The sequence below is a fragment of the Nestor notabilis genome, unplaced genomic scaffold (genome assembly GCF_000696875.1).
Source record: "Nestor notabilis isolate BGI_N333 unplaced genomic scaffold, ASM69687v1 scaffold10641, whole genome shotgun sequence".
NCBI classification, from domain to species: domain Eukaryota; kingdom Metazoa; phylum Chordata; class Aves; order Psittaciformes; family Psittacidae; genus Nestor; species Nestor notabilis.
This window is the reverse complement of record NW_009914234.1, coordinates 18,277-40,721: the sequence shown is the minus strand read 5'-3', so window position 1 is coordinate 40,721 and position 22,445 is coordinate 18,277. Positions and strand designations below refer to the sequence as shown.

At 38.4% G+C, this 22,445-nt stretch overlaps 1 protein-coding gene across 1 annotated transcript in view; it reads right to left on the bottom strand.

Moving 5' to 3' along the window:
* Positions 1 to 5,284: 5,284 nt before the first annotated feature.
* Positions 5,285 to 22,445, bottom strand: part of LOC104412748 (suppressor of tumorigenicity 7 protein homolog) — a 31,425-nt gene continuing 14,264 nt past the window's right edge. The window contains exons 6-8 of the mRNA XM_010023552.1: positions 16,276 to 16,390; positions 6,976 to 7,048; positions 5,285 to 5,414 (exon numbers count right to left, since the gene is read on the bottom strand). Coding sequence (XP_010021854.1) covers positions 5,285 to 5,414; positions 6,976 to 7,048; positions 16,276 to 16,390 — 318 coding nt within the window. The remainder of the gene's footprint in view (positions 5,415 to 6,975; positions 7,049 to 16,275; positions 16,391 to 22,445) is intronic.

The window sequence follows — 22,445 nt, the reverse complement described above, 5'->3', positions numbered from 1 at the left end:
CAACCCTAACTATTCTATGATTCTATGTATTGATATAGCTTGGATTTTTTTGGTTGTCTTCTGTTTTTCTGGTCTCTGTCTTCTCTCACGCTAAACTTCTTCCTGTCAAAACCCTGTATTTTACTTATGACAAGGTCACAGTATTTTCTACAGATAGCTTCTGGGCCAGTTACATGACACTGTAACAGATATTGCTCAGCTACAGCCATTCTGTACACATACGGGAATATGCCAAAAGCAATGAGCATTTGGAGGATGACAATGGACCTTGCACACATGAAGTGCAACGTGGTGGAGTTTATATTTCTCTTACTTGAATTGATTGAATATACATTCTTTATTTCACAATATTGACAGTACTCTGGGTACTAATTCTTCTCTGCTGGGAGTGCATTTAACATTCCACATTAACGAGCTACTTTAGTATCCTTTTATAAAATAAATCAACCTATCGCAGGCAGGTTTCCTTCTTTTCCTCAATTGTGCAATTTGCCTCTGAAATTACAGCTCAGGCCACAAAGAGGCAAGAGTCACTCCTGCACCTGTGACAGCATCCCTCCAGGCTAGAATATGAGAATTTAACATTGTTTGAACAGGAACTCTCTTTATCCCAGCGGGATGAACAGCACAAGCTTAAACAAGTTCCAAAATACTGGTTTCTACATGCCCAGAGAAGCTACTTTTAGGTCACCTTACAAGTTCTCCTTGGACTGACGGTAACTAAGAAATTGGGCCTTTTTGCTGGAGATACAAAACCAAATCACTGTCTTATTGAATAGTTAAAAACTCTCTTAGACATGTCTGGAATAGTTTCTCTGTAATATCATGGAGTGTGCGGAACAGATTCATTTCCCATCTGGTATATGAATTTGTTTGCATTATTTGTTTCTATTAGCAACTACAACTTACTAGAAACCACACAAGCATACAGACCGACACAGTTCTTATAAAAAAATAAAATAAGAAAGAAATAGGAAGGGATGAAATGGAGAACAGATAAATATTTAAAAGTGTTTAAGCCAATGGTTTGTCTCATCCTTTTAAGAAACTACACACAGAAAACGGCTTCTTAAAGTAATATCAATATTGAAGTTGTCTGATTCAAAGGCAGCACACTTCAGTAGATACTCTCTTCAAATCAGCTCAGCTCCTGACTTAACATAGCAAACCCACACAACTGTGTGCAGAGCATACTTTTGACTCACTCTTAACAATTAGGTATATGGACCATCATCTGGTTTCCCTTTGACTTTACTGAATAGCTTGTGCCTCACAGATCACTTTCAGGAAGAGTCTGAATGCAGGGAGGGAGCCTTGCAAGTCAGTTCAGAAAGGGTGTTCCACAATTGAGGAATGTCCCAGAAACAGCTGTGGTACTTTATCAGTATTAGCTTGGGATACTTGCATTACATATAAGTGAGGAAGCTCCAAATACAACATATAAATAATACCGATGAAGACTTTATATGTGTATGCACATAGAATTTTTTTCGCACCCACTCCACAAATTACATACTCTGCATGATGTAGTATTACTACTCTCTTTTCCATACGAAACCCTCTGGAATTACAGTGATAACCCAACTGCTTCACTGGCAATAAAACCCGTTTTGTTTAACTCTTAAATTTTTGAGCAGCACATTATCAGACAGCATCAGCACATTTCCTTGGGATCAAAACTCCGCAGTGCATGGTGCTACACTAAAACAGAAGAATAATAGTCCATAGACTCTCATTTAAGACAAAGGTGGTTGAAAATAAAGTTCAGACAAATCTTCACAAATAAGTGATCCAATTTGTCGCGATTATTCTCGTAGTGAAATTCACAGCTCTTTCCTTTGTTATCTTTCCTGCTGTACTGCTGACTTCAATCTGCTACTGCTTAGGTTTTCCTTTTATTATAAAGAACCCTGAAAACACTGCCTGGTGAAGCACTTTCTTTTCACATAGGCAATCTCTGCCAAAGTATAAAGCTGCAATTTTCTGTGACTGAGTTTTCAGTAACAAACAAGACAAACTGTAGATAGATTCTTCTGGGACAGCATAAAAAATTGAGCCACTTTCAAGCACAGAAACCTTTTTACAGGTCAGATGTCTTCAGTGGGAGAAGTCTTGATCAGTTTGACAGTGGTTCCATTTTCTCTGCAGCCAAGGAGATCATAGTTGACAGACCTGAGTCAGCCTTACCCTGCACAGCTCAGCTTCCAGAAACAGCACAGCCAGCTCAGTCGCCCAGCTTCCTGGAGAGATCTGGCAGGTTGCATTGATCTCTGTACTGCCTTTTGTTCACTTAAACCAAACCCTAGTACCTCCACATGTCATATCTTGACTCCACTGAACTGCAAAACCAATGAGACTTTATCACCTATGGCTGAGACTGAATGGACTGATCTCTGGGAATTAAATTGAAATGTACTCAGAAGTGGAGGAAAAGACCTGTGTCAAAAGGAGGTGATTTGCTGGAAAGGTGGCTGCCTGAAGAAAGACTGTCAGCTATATTGGGTCTTTGCAAAAGGCATTTTTGTGCAGACAGAAAATAACCCCCAATGTGATGTATAGTCGTCTAGAATCAATGAAAGTGGGTGCCAACATCTTCATGACATACACACTGGAAACACCCCCAGGACCATCCATACACACTGGTTCCCACGTGGAGGGTAGGTGTTTTTGCAGGGTTTCTCACCTCTAAAGATTGAAGTCTGGGACTTTTAAACTTCTTCTTCTTAAGGGGTTGCTACATCTTTAGATTACGTTCAAAAGAAAGTGTAAGAAGTGTATCTGACTTCTGCAACATCACTATGGGCACTGGATTGCAATCAGGCCATAATCTCCTAGGAAAAAACTCAGCAGCATTGTAAGAATCCCATGGTTGTTTTATACAAACCTGCAGTAGGTCACAACGAGAGACCCAGTCTCCCTTTCTTGCTAAATCCAGCTCAGAAGCATCTCAGCGTGTTCAGAGTGTGTTCCCTGCATTCCCTCCCAGAATCTCATTAGCAAAGATCTGCTATTTCCAGTTAAATGAGTTGAAAATGCATATCCAGTAATAATCTTTTTATGTGATAATTCTAAATTTTAATGATTTGCACTGAAAATGGTAAAATCTCCTTTTAAGACAAACCAGAAACATATCAAGCTATTACTTTTCTTCTCTTTAACTGTGCAGTTCTCTGCTTTGAAGGCTTCTGCTAGGCACTTTGCAAGTGCTTTAAGTGATTTGTCACCTTTGTCATTTGTTTCTTCCTCAGTCTGACTAACAGACTCATTAATGTTTAAATTTTGAAGAAGCTCTGAAGGTGTATTAGTTTTGTGGCACTGTTAGTGATGCTGCTTGCTAAAACTTATCTCTATTTTATTAAGAACAAATTGGATATGTCTTAATCATAACTGAGTGGAAATTGAGGTATAACTTCCATACTGTGCATAAAACTATAATGAAAAAAACATTTTTGCCACCTTAATATCCTTTAGGTAATAGCAGAAAGAATGAGTGTGAAATCAGTAGTGCTGCATATTAATCTGTATCAGGCTACACTGTTTTAATGCTAAATTATGAACTAAAAAAACCCCTAGAGTCTGCTCCCATTACTACCTTGTTATCCTGATAATTTCTATGTTTCACAAGGGTTTTTAATTTCAAAATGACAGAGTTTGAAAAACTGAGGGAATCAATTAACAATATGAATTGACAGAAAAGCTCAGGATCTTATGTGAGGAAGAGGACAGGAATTTCTTTAAATCCAAAGTACCAAAAATAACACACAATCTGCATTTCACACACAGTGATACTTGTCAGAAAGGAGATTGAGCCTTGTACAGAAGAGCCACTTTTAAACAGAAGCTGGCTAGTGAGAAGGAGGACACAGGTGATGAATGAAAGTTCTGATCTACAGGAAATCTTGGGAAGTCTGGAAATGCAGAAGTTATGCAGCAACTGCCACAACTTACAGGTGGATTTTGCAAAGGAAGTCAAACCAAAGAAGAGCAATCTCTTAAGTATAAACAGAAGAACAAACAAAAAGGTAGCAAATGAAGACTTAGCCTCAGTTTCATGACAGCGCAGAGCGTGGAGATAATAGAAAGATGGACATTAGGAGCATGTATGGAAGTGGAAGCCACTGAAGCCAATGATCTCTGTCCTTGAACAGTGAATGAATCAGTCCCAGAAACAGAGACTAGCGTATCTGACTTAAGGCAAAAAGATTCCCATCCAGAATCAAGTAATCCAGTGATGAGAGAAGTAAATGCAATATCATTCATTTAGAGAGGAGGGAAACAGTTATGTGTTAATATGGAATCATTAGTATGTAAACTGTTAAAAAATATTCTGATGGAAAGAATTATCAAAAGCATGGAGGTGATGAAAATGGAACAGGCTCCCAAGGGCTGCTCATGACAGGCTAAACTGTTACCTTTGCTTGGCAGATACCCATTTTTTAGACAGCAAGGATAGAATACTCTAACTGGGCTTCAGTAAAACATTCAGAAAGGTCCACTCACAGCAGGACTGAAATAAAAGTTTTCTGCAATTCAGTGGTGGCTGCTTATTTTAAAAGGGCAATACCAGTCCAAAGATTTGTGGGGTGAAGTTCAGAGGCAGATGCCCAAGGGCCAAAAAGCATCTGCCTCTAGTGTGCCTTTACAGTGAACTTAACAGACTGCAATGCTATCAGATGATGAAAGAATAAAGTACACTAACCTTCAGTAGCCTCTGGGCAAGATTCTTACTGTTAAGATACGTATCTAGAGAGGAGATTCGAACATAAACCCCTCTTCTTACTTTGTAATTCTTGGCAATTCTTCATCTCTGAGCTTTTCATTCTCAGAACTTAATGACAGGGTACTGCATGAAGAGTTACTAATGCAAATTCTATGAAGCACACCATGAACTCCAAACATAGGTTCCTTTGTATAGTGTGCCAAAAATGTATTCTTACATGTAATCATCAAAACAAATAAAACATGCCATTTTCAACTAGAAGATCTTTAATGACTATTTTGTAAATAATAATCTGTCTTTACATATGATTCTGCCCTGCAGCATGGTATTTGGTGGTGTCTACTACCACAGTCCACCATGTAATTGTTACTCACAGAGAACACTTGCTTCAGCTAAAACTTCAAGTTGCACAGTCCAGAGTAGAAGACACTGAATGTGAAATACCAAATGAAAAAAATGCATACTATCAGCTTCTTTCCCTTCCCATTGTTTGCTCCCCCTTCCACAATATCACTCGTTAATCTAATACAGAAATCAGGAGTCAGGACCTCATCAGTGTTAAAGCTACAACAATGCTTTCTCCATACTCACTTTTGGCACATGTGGATTAAATTCCACTGCTCTGTGAATAGCTTCTACTGCATTCATCTCTGCAGTACTCAGCCCTCGCCTTGAGGCAGCCTCTGGAGAAAATCTGCAAAAGCAAAGAAACAAACACATTAGGTCAGAAATTCTAGTGAGAAGCAGCAAGAAAAAGAATCTAGAACATGGGCCCATGTAACCAAACTGAGTCCATTTCCTATGCTCTCCAAACTTCCATAGCAAGTGGAAACTCTGAGTGATCTATTACATCAAGGCCAATGAAAATCCCAGCAGAAGTGGAAAGCATGTTTGCATCTAATCATGGTAGAAACTCAGTTCAAACAGTCCTCTCTCTGTCACTACTCTAAATTTGCTCTAGGTACCTCGCTAAGGGGCATATTCAAGGCTGAAGTTGCAGAAAAAAGAAAAGCAAAAAAAAAAGCCACAACCAAACCAAAAAACCCAATGCCAAATTATTGTTGGAGGGTTTCTATTAAAAACAGGTTTGGGGAAGTTTTAGGGAGGTTCCCAACCCAATGCCCCTGGGTCAGGTTGGGATGGCAGCACGATGCAGCAGCAGTAGCGGGTGGTCTACTGGCCGCAGCACCATTGAGGGTATCATGCCCAAACTGTGGGCAAATCATCTGCCCCAGTGAATGAAAAACCAGACCATGCAATCTCTTTCTCACCTCACACCCCACGGCTAACTCCAGAGCTGTACTTGGCAGGCAGACACCACAGGGAAAGCTGTGACAACCTTAGCCCTGCCCTCCCAAGCTGGAGTCGCTGTGTAGGGAGGAAAGATGTTGCAGTAGGTACTGGCGATCTACAGGATAAAAAGAATGAAAGAAAATTACTTAGATCTTGATGTGTACATACACTTTAAAAGCAAAAACTGTCAGGATGTCAGTCAAGAAAATGGCTTTCCACTCTACTTGCTTTCCAACTTTAGGGCGGCATTCGACCCTCAGGTGCACAGACACAACTCTGCCTGGGATTTGTGTGAAGGCATCTGAGAGAAGAATTGGGATTTTTGACCTCCATCTCACAAGCAGCTGAGCACTCTTTCAGAGTAGGCCAGTGCTCCCAAGTCCACAGGCATCAAGAAGATGTGCTCAGCACCTTGGAAGGTTGAGGCCCAAGAGAAAACCATAACAGGAATGAGCAGATATTTGTGTCTCTAAAAATATGAACGTCATCTACCTCTCAGAATCCCTGACATAGTAATGCTAAATCCACCTGCTGCTATTTAAGTAGATGAGCAATCATCTAACAGTACTTGTAAAATGTCATTGCTACCAGTGCATCCACATTTATTTATTACCTTTTTGTAGTGAGGTTTATACAATGTTGAAGAGGTTCAGCCACACAACACCTTTTAGTTGCATCTTGATTATACTATCTAGGAAGCCAAAGCTCACCCAGACAGTATACATAAAACTGAAAAAAATAATAGAATTTATGCTATTTCTCTTTTTTTATTTTTCTGTAATATTTGCAGTGCAATGTTTGATCACTGCAAATTTTTCTTATATATATAAATTAATTTTATGAATTTACTGCAGGACTGAATTCTCCTGCTAACCCAGCAGACTGTTAGGGTGTGGGCTCGGCTAAGAAATATCTCAAGTTAAATCACGAATTTTGCTGGACACTTGTTCTTATGCACTTACTTGTCAGAGACAGCTCTGGCTTTGAGCAATGCAGCTGTGTAACATATTGTTGCTGATTTTGGTAAGCTTATATCTGTTGAAAAGAAAGAAAAAAGTAAACACATGAAAATGTAAAAGTCTCCAGAAATAAAAGTGATTGATACTTTGGTGTATGCATGGCATACATAAAACTATTACATGAATTCAGAATACTTTCTGATCTTGTGATTTGTACTCCCATGCCACATGGATTTGTAAATTTCCACCAAATATCCACCTTAATGACTACTGGAACTGCTATTTAAGCAGCAACTGGCTTCACTAGAGAACTAATTCAAAGAGTGGCATGATAGAGACATAATTAAAGAATTCATCACTTTATACATAAAGGTATAGGTAACCTGGAATACATTAATTTTTCCATAGTCCACAAAACATCTAAGTAATAGCTGAGGGCTATCTTATTCTCTCTTTTTGTTTTCACTCAGAAGGAGTTGTCTAATATGAGTATGTGGCAGCTATACAAGTTAAGACAGCTATTTAAGTAATAATGGATTTGACTTGTAAGCAGACAACCATTAGGTTTTTGCAGTTAAAGATTGACAGTAAAATAAGGTGTTTTGCTTCTTAAGGAAATCTTGGAACAAAAGATTCACCAGACAGTCTCTAGCCATTTATGTTATTCCAGAGACATACAGGAGCCATAAACCTGACTTAATCCATTAGTGCAACTTTATCTATATCTGTTTGCTACCAAAAGATTGGCACAAAGCATCAAAAGTTATAGATTTGTTCCCACTGTTGTAGAGAAGAATTAACTTCCACACTAGTAATCTACCCAGCAGACACATATTGTATAGAGACTGAAATATCTCAGCATTAAAAGGTTAAAGATCGCAGCTAAATAAAACAAACAAAAAATCCCCCAAACCAACCCCCACTAAAGGCTGGATTCTGCAAACACTTCTGCACACTGCAATATTATAGCTTCCTATAGTACATAGCAAATATACACAAGGCACTGGAGTAGGCCCACTGTAAAACTGAGGAGCAGCTAATCTGACTATTCTTCTAAGAAACCATTTATCCCTCAGTTTGTCATTAGTGTTGATTAGAAAGATGAAATTACCATAGGGCTTGGTAACTTCAGGGTTAAGGGAAACTTGTTATTTACTGAACCCCAGTGCCTTGCAAGACAGGGTTCCAAAAAGTACTTAAAGATGACAAGCAAGTCCTATCTCAGCAGTCACCATCCTTCACTTACTAACAATCAAGCAACCAAGCAGAACATTGTTTTGTTAGACAGAAAACGTTGCCAGAATGACTGAGGCACTTTGAAAATGCTACCTGTTAAATCCTCTCTGTTGTCTTTTTATGCACTTGCACTTCAAGTACAAGATGCAAAGATCTTGTTGGAGGCTCCCCTACAATATATTCCAACTATAATTTCACTGGAGTATGTAATTGTAGTGACTGAAGTAATTAAAATCAACAGCATGCCAAGCAGTCTGGGTGACAGATATGTTAATTACTTCGCTAACAGAAGCTAGCTATAGACACAGACGTGAGCACATCTTCAATGACAGGAGGAGAAAATATTTATAAGCACCTTCAATAACACTGCTTATACCACGTTTTCCTTAACCTTAGAAGTTAAAAGTTATTTCCAGTAAACAGAAATGACCTTTTCTCAGAACATACTGGTCTCTGTCTTTCAGTACAAAACTTATTAATCAAATAATAAATGGAATGAAATGTGGTGCAATGGAAAAGAAAAAAGGAAAAAAAAAACCCCAAACCTGAGAAAATCAAAGATGTGCTGTCATTTATAAGGTTTTCAAATGGTTGACAGAGTGCTTTATTTTCCCCTTACCTATAAGTGTTTCTCTGGGCCATCAAGCCACCATTACCTCACAAGAAATACTTTCGCCTGCATCAGTTCAAACCTAGTAATGTTGGTTCAGGATCTGACCTTCACAAAATTCTGCACAGAACAAGAGATCTACCTAGAAGTCCTTGGAAATACATTTTCCCAGGCAAAAGGCAAGCCCCACATATAAAAAATGGACCAAGAGAAAGTTTGCCTGGACTTCTTCAAACAATGCAGCCAGAGAACCACTGTACTTGTCTATCTGTTTGAAGGAGCTGAAAACTAGAAGGAATCAAGAGGTCTGGAGTATGAACTGGTGTAGCAAAGGAAAAACAATTGTTATGCCAATGAAAGCTGCTTGCTCAGTTTCATCAAAGAAATCAGGTATGCCAGCTAAAGTGAGAATGACAGCAAGAAAATCTCAATTCAGACACAATACACTATCCATGAGGTTAAACAATGAGACCCGCTCAACACACAAAACCCTTCTAATCACATGTATAAAGACTAGCTTCTGCATCAGATCATTGATACTTGAATGGAGAATGTTCGGTGGAAGTTGCATGGACTCAAGTTGTGAGGATTAGTTCAATTCTTGGCTAAGAGATTAAGATATACAGCAGGAACTGAGCTTAATACAGGGTTAAGTATATTAAACCAGAACACCCTATCACAGAACAATATCTTCTAGTAGGTAGTAAGCACTCCTGAGCTGGAAACATCTGTGCATATAGACTGCAGGATGATCCACAATGAACTGCTGGCGTCTGTAAGGAAGGGCAATGTGGTGAGGTGAGATAAGGCTCATGAACACCACCTGAGTCATTCCTGCAGAAGCAATGCAATTTCTCAAGGAATGTTGTGTTCAAATCTGATCACCCCTGGTCAAGAACAACAAAATAAACAGAAATACTGTACTGTTTTTGAAACAATCCAAATGAAATAATGTCTGAGAGAAGATAAAACTGTTCCCTATGCATACCCACAAGGAACACCAGGAAAGGAGAAGGGTTGCTTAGATAGTATTGGCACATGAATAAACACTTTAGAATTTAGGCTGGAGATTAAAAGAAGGTATCTGAGAAGGGAATTTTTGAGGCAGATTTCCAGGTAGGGGCAAACAAAATAGCTAATTCTAGAATGGATCTTGCTCAGCTCATGGAAGGGGTAGTGTCATAAAGTGAATGCAACAGCAGGGGACCTTACTCACCTAGGAGGCCTCTTCCAGCACTATGCTCCTAATGAGAAAGCAGCATTTATTTGAGGATAACAACTACAGTCCCTTGGAAATGGAAGAAATACATACGAATGGTAATGTTTAAGTTACTGTGGAGATAGCCCTCAGTAGGTCCATGCCTGCTTCCCTCTGAAAGTGTTTTGCTTTTTGTTCGCTCCATATCAGACTGTAAGTATTTGGTTCAGCTATAGGCTGGTCTGATCACTGCAATACTTTAAAATCCTCATATAAATTAGGTTTCATCTCCAAATCTGGACCCTCATAATTTAGAAAAAAGCATGAATCAATTATGTCTGGTTACAACTTGAGTTTATCAAGGGAATCAAGCCTAAACTAGCCCTAGGAGAATAGGCCCTCTGTCAGGAACCAAAGCGAAGTTTTTCATAAATGAATGTGTCCGACTCTGTGAGCCATCTGGCAAAATATCTGGACATATACTGTTTCCCACCCTCCTGTGATTACTTGTGAGCTCCCACAATGTGCTGAAAGATGTGACTGCTATTCTGTTGTCAAATCCTTTAGGACATTTTTGCCTAATAAGAACTGACGTGCCAATCTAAAAAAGGCTCTCCTTCTTCCTTACTGGTTGTATCTTTAAAAATAAATATAAATCAGAATATAAAATGGTCTAGGCTCAATTTATGAGCATTTTCGTTTGATTAGGCTCAGTCAGCTATGGGGAGGGCTGGGAAAGTGAATTCTTACTGGTCATTTGCTTCATAAAGCAGTTGCTTATGAGAATGAACTAATGGAAAGATGCTATGGTTGGAGACTTTCAACCATAATATTGCTACTTCTCTGATCCAAGATATCCAGAATATGCCATGTATCATCTAAACAGGTCATGGGATCTACTGTTCTTATAAAATAGCAACTAAACCAAGAAATTATGAACGTGGATATGGACTGGTGTAACATTCCCTATCCAAGTCATGAGAAGACCCTAAATGTGAAGATGGGCATGTTGCAATTGCTTTAAACATTAATAAATGCAAAATCTAAGTCACTGATCAGAAATTATTTCTTATTTTGACCCCAAAGGGTATGTTATTCCTAAGTCAACAATACCTATTTCTACGGGCTTAACTTCAGATAGGTCAACAGTTTTACCAGCATTATTAGAACTTAAGTATTTGCTGAAATCAGCTGTAGTTATGGGGCCATAATTCGCACAGTAAGAACTCTCAGTTCTTCTCTACAGCACTAGAGAGAGACTATACTAAGCTGCTGGAATCATTCACATATTTCCAAATATGTAACTGAAAGTATATGAACACACTGGAAGAAGTTTTGTGAAGAGGTGAAACAGAAAATGGTGTAATACAGGACATATATTGTGCTGTGGCTTGAGGGTGAACCCCAGCTCTGAGTTTCTCTCCTTCGGCCTTTCTGTAGACGAGTGTTTAAGTGATAGGCCAACACTTGCTCTGTCAGAACTCTCCCAGTTCTCTGCACCTGCAGACTAGATTATCAGCTCTTGCACAGGTGGTAGGCAAAATTGCTTATGGGAAAGACTGAATGCTCCAGCAAAGAAATATGTACAGGCTGGATCAGTGATGACAGAACAGAAATGCAGTCATCTACAAGGACACAAATGTTAAGGAAAAAAGTGAATTAAGATGATACAGATGGTTAAAAAGAGCAATGGGATGGAATTAAATAAAGGAAAGTATGAACTGAACATCAGGGGGAAAACACTTTGTCAGAAAGGTCTAGTATCTTGTAGTCTCATGTCTCATGTGAATAGTCATCGCATTTTTCCACAAAACGTGGTAGAAACCATGCTGGAGGGAGCAAAACTATGAAAACAATAACCTAATGTTTACTTTGTGCTTGCAAAATAAAGCAGTTGCGATTCTCTGCATTTTGACATTCTTCCTCAGTGGTAGGAAACACCCCAAATCAAACACAAACACATATCCACTATGTATGTTGAGGCCTGGGTTTTGCTCCCCGATGGGACAAGCAAAACATTTCAACATAAACAAAAAGTGTTTATTTCGCCATGACCACAACGAAAACTTAAACTGTTCAGTTATGGAAAGATTTTGAGGGTTACTGCTGGTTGTAAACACTTCATACGCAGCTCTTGCTGAGGTGCTAATCTCAGTGACTAGGCAGATGTCAGCCCCTTTGATTTGACCAATTTCAATCCTAAATGCATAAAGAGGAGAAGGAATAATTTCTCCTACAGGACATTAGAAAGAGCAAGATTAGTATAATTAGTTTAGACTTTCTGTGCTTTTTCACAAGCAGGAAAAACAAAAACCTCCACAGAATCATATGGCAAAAAACCAGACCAGATGGTATGAACAGACACCTAGTTGATGCAGAGACCCTGTTGCAGTGACAAGTGATTTTGACATGAGGGGAAGAATCTAGTTCTTTGAAGCAGAAGCTGAAAACGATGCAATGGGGAAAAAAAAAGACAAACAATTCTCCTGGTACTGCTGTTACACGAAGCAGAGGTTTTAGGTGATTTGCGTCTCTTGGAGAAGGTAGACTAGGCTTTGGTATAACCTTAGCTAAACTTTCTCTTAAGGTCTCTCTTTCAAAGAAACAAAAGGATTATAAAATAGTATGCATGAGGTGATGGTTGCTTCCATACTGCCACTTGCTACATCTTTAACTCAGAAGAAAACCCCTTTTTGCACTTAGAACATCTACTCAGTTAGGTCCACCAGGTAGAACATCTCAAAAATACAAAACATAATCATGACAAGTAAAGAAACTGATTGAGTGGAACTGTGATCTCAAATATATACATTCACACAAAAACCCTGGAGACCATAGCTAATGTAACTGAAGACTCCATGCAATTAGTTTATCAATCTGCAACTCTCTACAAAAGGAATACCTTCGAGGTCAATGTAAATAGAATTTACACATTTTGTAAGTCTGTAAGGACATGAAGAACTTGGACAGAAGATGACTGGAAACAGAAGAATAGTCCTGAATATGCTACATTTTAGAGAACTTATTTCTCAACATGAACTGTTTGGATTTCACTAAGTTGAAAGTATTCCAAGACAAAGAATACTTTGTTTCTAAAGTGTTTCTTCAAAGGCCTGCATTTTGATTTAGCACTAATTTAAAGCAGGATTCTTTGAAGTAAGCTGTTACCAAATAAAAAAGTGTCAGAGCCTAAAGCAGAATGAGACTTTTTGTATTTAAACTCCACTTTCTTTCTATGCATCTTTTGGTCTAAATTATCTTCTCAAGTGAATTCTGGATTTGGCACTCTGTCTACATGGTGACATAGTCTTCATCCTTCTTTGCAAGGGGGTAAGTGAATGGGCAATCTCTATAAGGTATTCTTCCTGCAAATCAGAAGGCCTACAGTCTCACTGGAAAACACTGTCATTTAAAAAACGGAAAGGAAGGACAGGTTCAGGGAGGAACCATTGCATCACTATGACTAAATACACAGCCATCTATTTTTTTTAATCTGACTTTCAATTCCAAAAAGGTCCAAGTTTTCATAGTGCCCAGTTTACAGATAACAACAATCAAAGCAACTAGCTGCCCAGGAAAGTTGATAAATCATTTGCTCTTAGCATCACAACAAGTAGACCTACTCCACTGGAAAACAATCTGTTTAAAAAGCAAGGATAAAGGAGCAGAGAAACTTTACCTACTATGAATACCAGAAGCTTATTCCACCAAGAACAGTCTCTTTAGCAGCCATAACTATTTCTGCTGTAAATAACGTCGATACGTGTTAAGTCAGAGCCAAAAATCTTTTCAGAATTCCAACAGTATTGAGGTCATCTGCACTCTATTGACAGACACTGAACTCTGAAACCATAATGATGTAGCTCAGCAACAGTGCATGCCGTCCCACTAATGAGGCCCTTTTTCCATGAATAACAAGTATGGACATCAGCTCTGTTGCCAGGTACATAATATAAACACAATTTAACACATGGCTTTTGGTAAAGCAGTGTGTCTGCTTGTGGAGGCTGAGGTTTCACATAATGTGATCCAACTTTCTAGCCCAGGGTGGGGGCAGACTGCTCAAGGAAATAATTTGTTCATATGTTATCAAAATACAATAAATCAGGTTTGGTCTTAGTCAAAAAAAAAGCAGTGGAGTGGGACCAACAGAAACTGCAGATAGTGAAGTACAAATGAGTTCATTGTTTTATATTCTAATAAATCTTATAACACATGAAGCTGATGAGTTCTAAAATGAACTGAGACTCCCTGAGATGGGCCTTCCGAGACTCATGAACTGTAAGGGTTATACTGGTTAAGACTGCGGAGTCCTTGCATACACCTAGTGTACACACACACCTTTGTTTCTATATGGCAAAGAATGAGCTGAAACTGCATGGGTTCAAAGTCAGGAGAGTTTTATTTTGAAGAGCCTCATTTGCTACATTTATGACTTCAATTTTGATTCTGTCAGACGCTTTTAAGAAAACAAAACACGCCTTCAAGTTTTAGCAACTTCCATGACACAAAATGCCACCATGGTATTGTGTAAAACTAGGCATCAGTGCTTTAATATGCAAATGTAGAGCTGGAGTAGGAGTTTTATCTGAGACTTGGGAGGGCATGGCTTAATTCCCTGTTCTGTCACAGTTCTGTTATCTCCCAGGACTACTACGTCATAACTATATTATAGAGTAGAACGCACCAAGATCCTGTGGTGCCTGGAGCAGAAAAATGGGCATTTCTCTTTACCTGTGTCTTAATGGGCCAAAATAAAGTTCATGGGGATCTACACCTGTGTCACAGCAATACTGAAATACAAGGAGCTACAAGAAAGGCTCTGATGTCACCGCTTTAACTATAGATTGCTTCAATCAGACTAAGCACCGCCAAGATCTCTCCCAGGGTCATTACTGCTACCTGCTACTGGATGGCAGTACTCAAGGGCCTGGGTGACATTTTTATCTCTGCTTAGAATGATGTGACTCCAGAAACAGTTTAAAACATTCCAGGATGGACTGCTGCAGTGACTATAGTTGCCTGTAATCAGCTGCTTATTTATCTTGCATTAAACAACTTCAGCTCTGCTACAGTCTACTGCAGGGGTCTGAAATTTGGCAGTATGATCATGTTAGTATCAAGCCAATGATTTCTTGCTAGCCTCATTAAAATTTATCTTAATTTCCTAAGATGTTAGAAGTAAGCAGTTAGTACATACTCATTGGAAGTGTCTGCAATTTTTTGGGTATACCCTCCAAAGATTCTTTGCTCACCAACTACACAGGTGTCAGTACCCTAACAAACTTCTGCGTCATCCCCTTGCTACTGTTCCATGTATATGGGGCCAAGTACTGGAGCTGACAGTGAGCTCTAGCTGTTCTGCTTTTTGGCAATGCAGCAGGAAAAGTCAAATGAAGAGGAGGCAGAAGCCACAGAGAAAAGAGTAGATGGAAAAAATGTCTAATAAGACAGGAGTTGGAAAGCGGATGAGGAGATGTACCATGTCCATCACCCCTCTGAAGAGAAGATTGGGATAGGTGGTTAGGAGAGGCAGAAGAGTATGCAAGTTGACGAATGCTGCTCAAGAGAACTGGATTATATTCCTGTTTCTGTCAGAAGTTTCTATGTAATACAAACAAAACACATTTAACTTAAACTAAACAAAGCATGCCAGTTGGCATTTCTTACTGTGTCCTTTCTCTGTTTGAGACCCTGGTGTCATGAATTCAAGTTCAAAGGGCACAAGCTGAAGTTAGCAGCTGTGATTTGAACATAAAAAGTGATCTAATGCTGCACAAACCAATGTTTACTGAAAAATACTGAAAATTAATGCAAAAAGTTCACCTAATCTTCTGAGTTTTCCAAGTTTTCCCATAAGACATGAAGTCCACTACTCACTGAACTGCTGTCAAGTTAAATCAGTTAATGTCTGTGAAACACTGTATGCTACTAAGGCAACATTCATGTCAAAGTCCACAAGGGAACTGATAATCCTTCCTTCAGACAAGGTCTGAATAGCATGCAATAAAAAGTCTGCAGAACCTAACAGAACTTTTAAACATCAATATAAAGCAAAGAAAGCACTGAAGAGCTGCTAGTGAGTTCCATTACCCTGTACAATGAATTAAGCATGGGCTGGCAGAAATCATGCACAATATTTAATTTTTTGACTAAGACTGTGTAAAAGCATCTATGAAGCTTGTGCCCAAGACTTTGATTTAGAAACATTGCTTCTGTGTGTACCATATAGAGAATATAAAAATATATATGAACTTACCATCATACTTTGCTAAAACTGCCTGGACATCTGCATACGCTTGCAGTTCCAACAAAGCCTCTAGCAGGTTTTCATGGATGTTGAACATGCTAAGTAGAGGAAACTCCTTCATCAGCTAAAATCAATAACATAGGAAAGGGTTAGATTATTAACATGGAAAGGACTTCTAGTTCAAAATGCACTGAAATAACCAAAACCAATTCTAAATGCCTCAGTTCCCCTTGTTCTTGACTCTTTCCCGGAGTTCACTATTTCTGAGTTTTTAATGGACACTGGGTCAGGTTTCTTGACAAGACATACTTTGCAAAGGATGTAATTACTCAAATCCAGGAACACAGCTGCCTGAATACGCAACTCTCCTTCAAGAGTCTTAAAAGGCTTCTTCAAAGTGAAGAAGAGTTATCTTACTGTACTGAAAAAGAATCTTCAACAATATAGCTTCTGTATATCTGTAGTAAGTAATGCAGCACCTCTCTGGTATATTAATTGGAAAAAAAACCCCAGAAAATGCATTGAAAAACAAAGAGAAGCAGCTTACAAATACATGACTATATATATGTGCTATTAGAATTTGTAATTATGGATACTTTAGGACACAACTGCTATTGTGGCCAATATTAAAAAAAAAAAAAAAAAAAAAAAAAAAAAAAAAAAAAACAAAAAAAAAAGAAAAAAAAAGAAAGAAAAGGCAGCAATAATAGAAAAGGTAAAGTTCATACAGATCTAACACAAGAACTAAAGAATCCATGTTGTATGACAAACTGAAATGTGTAGTTAAAATAATCTAATCATTTCATGTGTATGTGCCTTTACTTTACAAACTAACCCTCTGAGAGACACCAGAGATTTGTTCTTAGACATTCTCAGTTTTGGTGTCTGCATAGATTCAAATGACTGAAGCTCATATTCTATTGCATCTCCTTTTTGAAGACACACTTACTAAGAAACATCCATGGTTTTTACTGCAGAATTGGTTAAATAATACTTTTATTGTCAGAATGACTGTCTAAAGAACTGAAGTGTTAAAAGATCCTTGCTTCCTTGTGTCCTCTTCATTGTTCTTATACCTTAACTGCCTACATGACATACATTCAGCACAAAAAGGTCCCACACCGTGTGGAACTGGTATTACTGTTCTTCAGTTTGTGTTCTTCACAGGAACTTGCAGGAGAACATGATTTACAATCTCTCTGAGATGGTTTATGAGAACAGAAATACTTTAACAAGTGAAATAAAAATAATGATTCAAGGTCAGTCTTGCTCCACTTGAAAATAACAGGCTGGACCTGAAAAATCTGTCACTTAATAAACCAGCCTTTGAAGATAGAAATAGAGAAACTGATGAGAACCAGCAAATCTGAATATCACAAACAGGCAACATCAACAAAAATAAGCCAGGATTGAAATAAGAGGGGCGGGGAGTAACCAAGAGCCCTAGAAAATGAAAAACAGGTAATACACTAGAGCTTCTTCACTCTGTTAACGAAGAGACCTTAACAGGTAATCACAGATGCAAAGCACAGAGAATTTCTTCCTAGGATTAACAGCCTGGCATAAGCTAATATAAGAACTGTTCTGACATTAAGGGATAAGCTTGTCTAATTTGGCTACTGGGATAGTATTGACTTTGCTGCAGTTTGAGGATTATTAAAGCATCAAAGGCTGGGACAGCAATCCTTTGTTCAACTGATTATATATATTTCTGGTGGGAATCATGATCACTGAGACAGGAGATGAAAGAGCTTGCTGAATTTTTGATGCTAATGGCATGGGATGGCCATCAAGCTCCTGTTTTCAATGGTAGGAGCTGAGCTTATGGAAAAGAACACAAATAAAACTGTGTAGTTTGCAAGCTTCTGTCCTCCTCCATTTTACAAAAAAATGGACCACAGGTCTTAGTGCTCGTCTAGGCAAGTGGAAGGATTTGACAATAAAATAAGAAGTTTAAGTCATTGCTCATGAAAAAAAAGAGCTCACTGCAGGTGAAAATTCACATAGTTGGATTCATCAGTTAGGGATCCATCATACAGCTGACTTCTCTTCATTCCTGTCCTTCCTCATGATTGCATTTTTAACAGAGGAAGCTACTGTTTGGCAGGAAAAAGCATGGCAGAACCTGGCCCTACATAAATAGTGATCAAAAGTTCAGAATGAACATATTACAAAGAAACTTTCTGAGGGATTAAGAAAGATTATCCCAGCTCATTGAGAAGGAACAATGGCTGGCAGAATAACATTCCCTCCATCAGTGAAGAAAAGGGAAGAGCAGCAGCTAGTTATAGATGAATGGTGGCCACTGAAAGCTCTTACTCTGGTTCTGTTTTACACCGATCATTTTTTTTTTTTTTTCTATTTTAATTAGGTTCTGTCAAAGTGATAAACCCTGCCTAAGACAGCAGCAGAATAAAGGTCACTTTCTGGACTGCCAGGCCTCCAAACTGACAAGTGTTAACAGAGGTTTCATCTGTGAAAGGTCAAATGTTAAGAAGTACACCCACTTATTATGAACTCAGTTGATATTGTAGCTGCAAAAATAAAACACCTCCAAATAGCCACTCAGCTATTCAAACACTGACTGTGCACAAACAACAGCATGTTTGCTATTAAAAAAAAAGAAGAGAGGACATGAACTGATTTCTCTGTCATTTCAAGATATAGAGTATATAGTTTTCACTGCAAATAACATTCAATCATAGTAAAAATTTGTTTTTTGAGAAATTTCCCAGGAATTAAATACACTCAGAAGGAAAAATATTATGACAGGTCATCACAAACACTGGGGAAATAAAACAGCGACACAAAGGTTGCAACACAGGCCTGCTAAATGGTCAGGGCAGGCCACATTCTGCATCATGCTGAGAAGCAATGGAGAGAGGGCCATGAGCCTGCTCCCCTCCCTAGCAGATGAGGGAGGTGAGTAAGGCTGGCTCATGCTCCACACAGAGATGTAAAGATGGGCATGTTATCCCTGAACACTGTATGAAGAATGCAGCCTCGAGTTCCCCAGATCTGTACAGCATCGAGCTCTAATGTGGACTCCGGTTTAAGGCACACAGACCTCCCTCTACATCCAAAGATGTATTTTCTGTTAAGTAAACACAGTGACCAACTGGACCAAACACTGAAGTGACCAGAAGTTTCCAAATAGTTGGGCTTATCAATTTTAATTCTTGTTATGTCAACTGTAACTGGACAGATGCTTTCATTTGAGTGGCAAGTACTGCCCTTAAAGAAAAGATGAAGACTCTGTTATCATCTTTTTCCACACCTTAATATCTCAAGAGACAGCCATTAAATTCAGCCCTCAGGATTTCTCACCAGCCGCTACAGTTTTTCATGTAAACATTACTTAGGACTAAAAGATTCATTATCATAGAACGGTTTGGGTTGGAAGGGGCCTTAAAGATCACCTATTTCCATCCCCCCTGCCATGGGTTGGGATAATTGTAAAATTCCAGTTAGTTGGTTTCTCAGCTGGTATGAAAGAGCTGTGGTTCCCTGAGCAAAGCTTATTTTCATACCATATGAAAACAGACACCACATGGCTATGAAAGTATTCCCTTTTTACAATATAAGGGTGTTCAAACAGCTATTAAACATATCACACCAAATCTATGTTCACAAGGCTTTTATTTTGAACTTGTACTGGTCAAGAGGCTTTCTAGTGATGAAATTCAGACCTGGGGCTGGGTTAGCCCATATTCTGTTCTAACTGCTCTCCATGTTTGGCAGGAAAATAGGTACAGAATAGATGCAGAAAGTGCAAGTGCTTTTCATTGAAAGATTCATTAGGTATACTGCAAATATACAGAAATGGTAGCTTTTGCAGATAATTATTAACTTTCAATTTTTTAGATAAACAATATTTTGGGAGTATAAGTTTGCAGAAAAATTCTGGAAATAAGTCTGACACAATTGGGTATCTTATCACTAGTCCTGGGAGGATCATATTCCCAGTCTCACCCCAACCCATATTACAGGGTGTAAGTTCAATGGTTTTGAGATGGATATGAAAACGTGATGATCACAAAAAATGCTTTATGGTACAAGGAAAAGCCACATCTGATTTATTGGATCAGGAACAAGTTTTATCTCCCAGAGAATAGTTTAATGAAGAGCACTCCCTTCCCGGAGAATATTTCAGTCACCAGCACTTTCTCATTTAGATCTAATTTTTGAAACATTTTCAAGGAATGTAGCTTTAACTGTCGCATCCGTTATTCTCCCTGTGCTGACATTAACATCAAGCATCAATTAGCAATGATACATTATTTGTGTAGAAAACAGCTTTAAGCTACAGCTTATGCCTATGACTAGACTGGACTCCAGGGAATACAGAGGTGGATAAATGAATGACATTATTTACAACCTGGTGTTGACACATTTATTCTCCATTTGCATTATGGCTGTATGCGTGGTCACATACTTTAGGGGTAGTGCATGCAACCATTCACTGCTGCTTATATCTACACCTTCTCAAACAAAAACATTTTAGATCAGTGTATTTAACTGAATACGCTCATAAAGATGAAAAATTAATTCAACTGAAAAAGAACAAAGCAATAAGCAAACAAGCAAAATTCAATGTAGTCACTGAAACTGTTACAACCTTAATTCCTAGTGTAACTATTCCCACAGTGAGTATCTCAAATGGTAAAATGTGTCTCCTAAGAGAGGAATGACTGAGGCTGCCATCTTGTAAGTGCATCTGTCTACCACCACTGAAGAATCAAGCACACAGTATGGATAGCACTATTATTTTCACAAGCACTTCACATAAACTGCTTTCTGGTGTATGACTTGTAATCTGTAAGAACTGTTAACTGAACAAGATAGAAAAGGCACAACTCTTAAGCCATTTCTGAGTAGAAAAACAGAAACCTCAATTTCTGTGGGCTTCACTGTCTACAACTGAGTTTTCAGATGTCTACGCTCTGACTGAAGCTTAACCTAGGCTTGAGGCATTTGCAACACGTTGACTCTCTGATACACTAATGCTTAAGTTTTCCTCCTGGCCACCTCACCTGGCAAGAATAGAAGCACTGTCAGCACACTAAGGCTGGCCTATAAAAAGGCTCTATTAACAATGTCAGATGCTTAAAAATTACACTAACTGCTGGCTCTAAAAATGCAAATCATTCCAGCATGGTCTTGTTGTGAGTGAGATTTGTGTGATGTAAACAGACACTCTCATAGTTCTCATAGTTGGAAAATTATCTGAAGTAAAGTTCTGCTTAATTACAGCAAAAGTAGAATTCTGACATTTAACACATTTCTTTATGTGCTGCATTCCTTTTGGCAAATAATCACTATTTTGTTTGGAAGCAGCTCCACAGTTACTCTTCCACAGCTCTGAGAGGATGGGAACTAAGAAGCAAAATCTGCCAGATCCTGTTCCTTTGGAGCTTGGAAACGATTAGCAGTAGGACCTACATATTTTCATCTATATGTGGAATTCAGGGAATTTGACATGTCATCTAGTGGTTGATCTTCAGAGTGTCAGAAAAGAGACCCAGATCCAGTCTACACTAACTGTGGAATGACACATGTATAAAATTTGCCGACATTCCATTTGTTATTTGCCAAATGTGAATTTAGTCCTAGTGTTCCATAATATTCACAGATAATATGACTTCTTTTTAATGTAGGGTTACCAGTGAGTCAATAAAGTGAAAAATATCTTACTGAATATGTAAAATCTAAGGAAATATGCTAGAACATGCAGCCTTTATGTTCTCTCTTAATTGGAGGATTAAAGCCTTCAGAGTATGACTTGAGTTCTTTAAGGAAGATAATTATGAAAATGCTGTTATTTGGACTGTGTTGTAAAAATGCATGTATTTCAGGAATAAAGAGAATTTTAAAGGCAGATGTGGCATGAAACCAGAAGAGTGCAAGTTGTTCCAGATATACATTTACTACTAAACAATCACATCACGTAAAAGTAGTAACAGTGACAAATTCTAATGTTTGTTAAATCAAGGATTAATAACTTTGTAAAGCATGAAAATAAAGTCATTACTCATAGCTCACTTCAAAAACATTCCTTTACCTGCATCATCCCACAGTACTTTTTGCAAAACTTTGCTGTATTTTTAGAAATAGGTTTTTAAATTAAATTAAAGCGAGGGAATTATCTAGTAGCTCAAAAATGAGGTAGGAGATTCCAG